This window comes from Poecilia reticulata, linkage group LG20, assembly GCF_000633615.1.
Source record: "Poecilia reticulata strain Guanapo linkage group LG20, Guppy_female_1.0+MT, whole genome shotgun sequence".
Classification (NCBI taxonomy): domain Eukaryota; kingdom Metazoa; phylum Chordata; class Actinopteri; order Cyprinodontiformes; family Poeciliidae; genus Poecilia; species Poecilia reticulata.
The window spans coordinates 18,628,616-18,636,812 of NC_024350.1; the positions used below are offsets into that span (position 1 = coordinate 18,628,616).

The window sequence follows — 8,197 nt, forward strand, 5'->3', positions numbered from 1 at the left end:
CCTTCCTTCCTTCCTTCCTTCCTTCCTCCCTCCCTCCCTCCCTCCCTCCCTCCCTCCCTCTTTTCGTCCTTCCTGAACTCTGATCCTGTCTTTCTTTTGCCTCCCTCCCTCTTTTCGTCCTTCCTTCCTTCCTTCCTTTCTTTCTTTTGCCTCCCTCCCTCCCTCTTTTCGTCCTTCCTGAACTCTGATCCTGTTTGGTCTTCAGGAAGCGGAGAAGCGCGGCGTCAGCCCCGAGGAGGTCTTCGCTGCTCTGAGCATGTGTGGCAGCAGCAGCATCAACCCCTGTGATTGGCTGACATCTGAGCTGCCGCACCTGCTGGACGAGATCTGCGCCATGGCCGCCTCCATCCAGCTAACCTGCAGGCCGGAGAACGGTGGCACGGCGCTCCCGGTGGAGAGGGACGGGCCGCCGCCGGAGCAGAACGCCACGCCCGGCGGCGTGAAGCTGTCCAGAGCCGAGGCCAAGCTGGCCTGGCTGGCAGCCGGCGGAAACAAGGACAAGGCTGTGAGACAGCTGCTGAGGGACAGACAGGTCAAGGTAGGAGCCTGACAACAGTTGCTATGGAGACAAACCACTGGGCAGCTCTTGTTTAGCTCATTTTAGGAAAAGTTGATTCCAGGAAACGATTAATTGGATTGAACTCGATTAATCGATAAGGGAAATAATCGTCAACTAATTTAGTCATTGATTAATCGCTAACTAGAGGCAATTTGCTGGAAAAAAAACATGCTCAGAGCCATAATTAATCCAAAACTTTAGTTATACACATTTTGTAATTAAGATTAAAAAACAACAACACATTTTCTGTAAATATATACAACTGTTGTAGATTCATCCAGTTAAAATTCACTGAAGGAATTTGATATTTTTGCTTTGAGACAATAAAATGTTTATTTGCATCTTTTAATGTAATCCTAATAATTTATTTAAAACAAAAAACCATGAGATTAAGTGAAATATCTCTAAAATGTGTCATTTTCTATCTGATTAATCGTCAGAATAAACGATTAATCGATTAGCTGTGATTGAGATCTCTTCTTGTTTCGTGACCAGATGCGGGAGCTTCACTCCCTGGGCTTCCAGGACATGTCGCAGTGCGAAGAGGCTCTACGGCAGAGCGGAGGGGACATCAAGGGCGCTCTGTCTCTGCTGCAGCGCCCCCTAATGGACCCATTCCACCAGCGCATCTGGCTGGACCAGCCCGAGCCGCCGATCAATCCCAAACACCCGGACAAGCAGGTCAGGCGACTCTGTCCGTCTCCTGAGACATTTGTTGCTCTGGAAAGTTTTTGTTCCTGCCTCACGACCCGCCGGATGTCTGCTGCTGCTTTTCAGAGGATGTGCCGGCGTCTGCTGGCGCTGTACGACCTGCCCAGCTGGGGGCGCTGCGAGCTCGCGCTGTCGCTGCTCCAGGAGCCGGACGTGAACTACTCCCTGGAGGACGTGGTGCAGGCGGTGAAGGAGTCTCACGACCGGGAGTTCATCCGGCGTCTGCTGAACACCGAGTGTCCCGTCTGTCTGAGCATCTTCCCCCGCAGCAAGGTCAGTCGCAGGGAGTCGGACCGGCAGTTACTGCTGCTTCACATAGATATATGCGCTCAGATCAGTCTCACTATGCGCTCAGATGTAACGCCACCCTACTGGGGCTCAAAACTAATTTTTAGAACAACATTAATGTTTTTCTTTTGCCTGATTTTGTTATTTAAAATAAATATTTTCAGTTTGGTCCCTAAAAGTCCTAGATTTCTTGAGTAGACTATTTACCAAATCCTTGTTTTACTTTCTTGGAGAACTAATATTGATCTTTACTTGAGGGAAAATATGTTGAAGTAGTTTTACTCTTGGGTGAAATTATTGGGTATTTTACCAACCTCTAACTGGGCGTCTGTGTGAGAGACATTTCAAAGCAAAATGTTATATTTCAGTTTAATTTGTCTCTGCTGTCGAGTGTAGAATTAAGTCACAAGACTTTATTAATAACAGTAATAAATTATACAATCATGTCTTTTTTTAGTTTTTTTGTATTTTTTAAATCTCCAAAGTTTGGAGCTGGAAAAGTTTGAGAACTTACCTGGAAAGGTGCTTGAATTTCACCCTGCGATTGGTGTACTGCCCCTGGTGGTTCCTGCAGGGTAAGCAGCATTTAAACCTTGTTTATTTTTTGTTTTTCCCTGTCGCTGCTGCAGATGCAGTCTCTGACGTCCTGCCAGTGCTCCGTCTGCCACGAGTGTTTCCGGCAGCACTTCACCATCGCCGTCAGAGACAAACACATCCGGGACATGGTGTGTCCCGCCTGCAGCGAGCCGGACATCAACGACCCAGAGCAGCTGGACAGCTACTTCTCCACCCTGGACATCCAGGTCAACTGGAAACGATAGAAAAAAACTTTCATAATCAATCTGTGTAGTAATGGTTTCACTTTTTCAATCAAATTACTAAAAAAAATCTGCAGAAAGGAAGCAGAAAGAGACACAATCACACTAAAAACCTGTGGTTTAGTCTCACCTTTTAAAGCAGTTTTTACCTGATAAAGAGTCAAAATAAGTGGTAACTGTTAATTTACACAGATTTCCAGGCAATATGATCATTACTTCAGCTTAATTATGGCCATCAGGTGCAAAGAAAAAACAAATGCAACAGAAAAACATTGCAAAAGAAAAATGCTTCAATCAGGGACAAAATGCTGCTGAACGGCAGACGAAATGCTATTGATATATAGTTTATGATTAATTAATTACAGACCCTTTAATAAAAACTTAAATCCAGTTTTTGTGTTGGTGTGTTTTGGAGTTTGCCTCATTCATGTGTTTGTATCACATCTTGCTGTTTTCTGCACCTGTATGCCGACATAATTCTGTCTAAGGAAAACACGATGTTTCTGAAAATGTTCTGGAAGGAAAACCTGGAGATCTCCAGGTCAACAGGTCAAAGGTTAATGAACCTCAGTGTAACTGAGTCTCATTTAACCGAAACAAGAACTGAATTGTTCTGGCTTTGTTCTGCAGCTGCGCGACTGCCTGGAGCCTGAAGTGTACGAGCTGTTCCACAAGAAGCTGACGGAGCACGCGCTCATGAAGGACCCAAAGTTCCTCTGGTGCTGTCATGTGAGTCTCTAGAAACATCCAGAGCTCAAATCTTTCCTCTCTGTGTTCATCAGTCTGAGATCTGCGCCTCCACCTGCAGATTACTGATGCTCACGCCTTCATGACAAACTCAGCTGCAAATGTTCAAAGTTCTTTTAAATTATTTTCCAAAATACAAAAAAATCATTGTTCCGGCAAAAATACAAAATCTTACCACATATTTTTGGTCTAGTTTTATAGTGCAAATATCTTGAAATAAGAAAAAACAAACTCATAAGTAACTTTTCAGCAAAATAAAGTTAAGTAAATAATTCATTAATGTTGACAAAAACTTTTGTTCCATTGGTAGATTTTTCCACATGTAGCACGGGAAAAATGTCTCTCAATAAAATGTCTCTCAATAAAAAGTCTCTCAATAATCCTCTGTCAATACTTTTTGTCAATATTAAGGAATTGCTGACTTAAAACAAGCACCTATTTCTTAGTTTTGTCTCATTTCAGGTGAACTAGGATATTTTCTCTAGAAACTTGACTAAAATTACTTAGTTTTGCTGTTTTGTTTTTATTAAAAACTAAATCTTTTGATTTAAACAGCTGCACATTTCTTCCCGTTTACTGAACAACTGAGTGAGACTATAGTTTATCTTAATTTAGTTTAACTGTCACACAGTTCTGGTGCTAAAAAGCAGGGGGCGCTGTGGTACTGTGTGGCCACAGCAGGTCCATAATGCCCTGAGGAGGTGAAAAAGCACAAATATTTTATAAAAATCTACTTGGATCCTTTTGTTATGAAACAAGTTCATGTCCAATTGCATATTTTGTCAATATTTAATAAGATTGCTGATTGAAATGCATTGAATAACTTCCTACTGTGCACAAAATTAACCATTTTATAAAAAGTCAGACTACCAGTTTAATCAGCTAATTTGTTTTACTTCAAATATCTTTATCAATCGGGGGGAGGATCAGGTTAAACGTTATACAGAACCGCCTGCAAATAGTTTAAATCCATGATGAATCCAAATCCAAAAGGCTCATAACTGATGATTTTAATATTCTGTAATGACCTTTAACCTTACTGAGATCAAAACCATTATCAGAAGTAATTAAAATGAACAAAACTTTCTTCTTCACAGCCTTTCATAAGCATAATTAAATTACCCTGACCTGATGTAACTCTGGGAGCAAACATTTCAAAACAGTATGGGAACAAAGTCCATACCAGGTGTGGGGCTGAATCACCAAAGTGTTCAGGTCAGAGGTCAAGTAGTTCCAGGTAATATTTACATACACAAAAAGGAGCAGATATGACCTTCTATAAAGAGAAAGGGAAAAAACAAAAGATCTTATTAGTAGTTCCATTGGCAGATTAACTTATAATGAGACATTTTCCCATGTAATAATTTATCTACCAATGAAATTAGAACTTTTTCATCAATATTAAGAAATTATGCCTCTATATTGTGCTGTTAGTCTTATTTCAAGTCTAAGATATTTGCACTAAAAACTAGACCAAAATTACTTGGTAAGATTTTGTTTTTTGTTTTTGAAGTGAGGTAACTAGTAATAAATCAAAGAGCACAATGATAGTACAGCAGATTCTGTTTGATTTGGGACTAAAAGTGCAACATTTGCTACATTTCTGGCTGCTGTGGTTCTTTCTCTCTGCTCTGAGTGAAACCAAAAAAACGCTTTGAGCAACCTGTTCCCCTCCTCACCTGAGGGGGCGCTGCACTAGAGGAAACAACACAAAAACCCCTGAAGAAGACACTGAGCGCAACTTCCTGTTTCACGAAATGTAAACAAAAATGGAGAGGCGTCAGATTTGAGTGTTTGGAGGATTTCACTATAGTCTTTAGTAAAAGACCAAGAGACATTTCTCCCATTAGTGCTAGAGTAGTACTTGATTGTATTTACGCAGAATTCCTTTGTGCCATAATCTGTTTCCTTTGGTACAGTCTGCGCTTTAAAAAAATAAAAAATAAATAAATAAATAAAAAGACACTGTTGAGGAATATAATTATGTTAATAGTTAAAATTAACACCCAGCCGTTATTTTGACAGTAAGTTAATGTTTTTTTAGTGTCTGGACAATGAGCCGATTCAAAAACCCCTGGAATGTCACATCACAAAAGAGCAGGCACTGCCGTTACCTAGCAACCCCAGCAAACAGCAGGCACTGCCGTTACCTAGCAACCCCAGCAGAATTCCGCCCCTTACCTAGCAACCCCAGCAGAATTCCGCCCGTTACCTAGCAACCCCAGCAGAATTCCGCCCATTACCTAGCAACCCCAGCAGAATTCCGCCCGTTACCTAGCAACCCAGGTGGAGCTTCAGCATGTTTGGTCAGCTGATTTTACTACTGTGTGCATTGCGCTGTACATTGGCTGCTGGAAAAGACAAGAGTTTTGTTGTTGACTTACCATCCAGGAGCCATTTGCTGCATTTCTTGTTGGTTGCACATGAGGTTCTACTTCTGCTTTTCAAAGATGTACGCTTGTATAATTGCTCATCCATTTTGCGAGTGTAAACGTGGCCACCAGCAGCTTACTTGGATTTAAAGTGACAAGACGCCCTAAAATAAAATAGGCAGAACTGAACAGACCAAAAACGTATCATTTTGTGCAGAAATTGTGTTGAGCATGTTTTGTATAGGCCATAGACCGATCCTAACCTGTTCAAGGAAGTTCTCTGTTACTAAAACTAAATGAAATAGCAAATAGGACACAGTTTTAACACAAACTTACAATAAAATCAAACAAAAATTAGAAGACAAGCAGAACATTTCACTCCCTTTTTTTCCCCCTCAGTGCACCTCCGGCTTTATCAACGATGGAAACCAGCTGAAGGTCACCTGCCCATCCTGCCGCAAGAGCTTCTGCGCTCAGTGCAAGAAACCGGTGAGTCTGACCTCTGCAGGAATGTGTGTGGGAGTCGCTCGTCCTCCTTCAGCGCAGATAAACATCTGAGGAAGCGCCCCCGCTCAGCTGCTGTGCCTCTGTTCCAGTGGGAGCCTCAGCACCAGGACGTTTCCTGTGAGCAGTTCCAGCTGTGGAAGCGGGAGAACGACCCGGAGTACCAGAGGCAAGGCCTGGCCGGCTACCTGAGGGACAACGGCATCAGTAAGTACGACCCGCTGCACCAGCCAGCAAGAAAGCGGCAATTATCTTGAAGAAAAACATTCATTTAGTCTACAAAGTTCAAATATCATGAAACTCATATACAACATAGATTTACAGAAATGTAATTTTTTTCCTTCCACTCAACTTTCTGGGAATATACTTGGATACAGCATTCTGTGAATAACTAGCTTCTTTAGCAATGACTTTTTGTGTCTTCCCCATGATGCTGTCACAAGAAAAACACCAATTCAATCTACAGGTTCAGCTCAAAAATTTTAAATATCACAAAACTCATATTTTAGAGATTTATTACACATATTTTTAGATTTTCTTTCTTTCTTTCTAATTATTTGTACCTCAGAAAATTAGAATATTGCATAAGATCAATAAAAAAGTATTTTAAACACAAATGCCAGGATTTAAAAAGTGTAAATTTTCCTCCAATACTTTTTCCTTCCACTCAACTTTCTGGGAATATGCTTGGATACAGTACTGTGAATAACCAGCTTCTTTAGCACAGAAGCTAAGAATAACATTTCCCGTGTCTCCTATGGGACTCCAAGTTAGTTTTGTCTTTTTAAAAGTTAACTAAGATATTTAAACTAGCAGCTAAACCAGAACTAGTTGGAGATATTTTGTGTTTTTCCCAGTTAAAGCATTCCTTCTTCTGATCTGACCAGTGTGTGTTTTTCTTGCAGCCTGTCCGGAGTGTAAGTTCCAGTATGCGCTGACCAAAGGCGGCTGCATGCACTTCACCTGCTCCCAGTGCCGCCACCAGTTCTGCAGCGGCTGCAACAACCCGTACTACAAGGTGGGTTCCCATGACGACGCACCAGTCGGGGTGGGGTTAGCGACGCGGCGTCTGGTCCCAGTGTTCCCAGTATGTTGGTGTTTGTTCCTCCTGCAGATGGAGTGTAAGATTCCTCAGTGTAAATTCACTGGCCTGCACGCCCACCACCCCAGAGACTGTCTGTTCTACCTTCGGGACTGGGATGCTGACCGGCTGCAGGCCCTGCTGCAGGTAACTGGTTCTGCAGCTCTGAACTGGGAGGAATGGGGAAACAGAAGCTTTTCCTCCGGAACACGTCTAGGCTGCTCATGTGAGATCGAAGATTTGAAGCAGAGTTCATCTCTGAGTTCATGGAGATGCTAAACTGGGATTAGCATCTCCCAGTTTAGTAGCTCTTTTTATACCATCGTCGTCTTTCCTTTCATCTTTTATCCTTTTTGTTTTCCTGTTTCATTGTTGTTTTCTTTTCATTTCCATTTTAGTTTTCCTTTTTCTTATTTTCTCACTAAATAATTAAAATTGAAAAAAAAAAATTTTTCTTCCTTTTTCTTATTTTATTTCTCTGCCTCTTGTTGTTTTTTTAGCTGAAACATTGAAGTTATTCACATCAGGAGTTGATTTAAAATCAGTTCAGTTTAATTAAAAAGTGATTTAATTTCCTGTCTTGTTTCCCACCAGAGGAGCGGCGTGGCCTTCAACACGGATCCTTCCAATGAAACCCCAACCGGTGAGTGTCGTCCGGTTCTGCTGTGGAAATGATTTGGACCTCCTGGAGTTTCTTAACGCTCCGGTCTCTGTGCCGCAGACGCCTGCGGCGTGATGGAGCAGAAGGACGAAGGCGGCCAGCCGGCCGACTCGCCGTGCGGCCTCCAGACCCAGCCGGGCCAGGCCGGGCTCTGCATGTGAGTCAGCAGAACCGGACTGAACCTCTGGACGGTTCCTGCTTGTCGGGTCGAACCCAGAGGTTCTGCAGCGAAGTGAAGCTGCTCTTCCTCCTGACACTGATTTTGGTTTTTAGTTATTTAATAAAAGTGTTTAGGAAAAAGAAAACGGAGAAATCTGAACATATTTGGGTCAAAAGAACAACTGACTGTCCGACGGGGTTGATCCATCCATCCATCCATCCATCCATCCATCCATCCATCCATCCATCCATCCATCCATCCATCCATCCATCCATCCATCCATCCATCCATCCATC

The 8,197-nt window shown here is 42.4% G+C and overlaps 1 protein-coding gene and 1 long non-coding RNA gene across 4 annotated transcripts in view; one reads left to right on the forward strand and one right to left on the reverse strand.

Annotated features, from left to right (window-relative positions):
• The window catches only part of rnf31 (ring finger protein 31), a 17,423-nt gene that overhangs the window by 7,966 nt on the left and 1,260 nt on the right, over positions 1–8,197 (forward strand). The window contains exons 12-22 of the mRNA XM_008396424.2: positions 206–538; positions 1,055–1,240; positions 1,337–1,543; positions 2,188–2,361; positions 3,007–3,105; positions 5,895–5,984; positions 6,092–6,206; positions 6,905–7,017; positions 7,114–7,227; positions 7,675–7,723; positions 7,802–7,898. Of these exons, the coding sequence (XP_008394646.1) occupies positions 206–538; positions 1,055–1,240; positions 1,337–1,543; positions 2,188–2,361; positions 3,007–3,105; positions 5,895–5,984; positions 6,092–6,206; positions 6,905–7,017; positions 7,114–7,227; positions 7,675–7,723; positions 7,802–7,898 (1,577 nt within the window). The remainder of the gene's footprint in view (positions 1–205; positions 539–1,054; positions 1,241–1,336; positions 1,544–2,187; positions 2,362–3,006; positions 3,106–5,894; positions 5,985–6,091; positions 6,207–6,904; positions 7,018–7,113; positions 7,228–7,674; positions 7,724–7,801; positions 7,899–8,197) is intronic.
• LOC103456713 (uncharacterized) lies at positions 2,290–6,074 on the reverse strand. 3 transcript variants are annotated; one of them, XR_532303.1, is made up of 3 exons: positions 5,996–6,074; positions 5,508–5,659; positions 2,290–2,366 (listed from the first exon to the last, which is right to left on the reverse strand). It is a non-coding gene; the product is annotated as an uncharacterized LOC103456713 (long non-coding RNA). The 3 variants fall into 3 exon arrangements; XR_532304.2 differs by lacking the exon at positions 2,290–2,366 and adding an exon at positions 4,909–5,043; XR_532302.2 differs by lacking the exon at positions 2,290–2,366 and adding an exon at positions 4,909–5,048.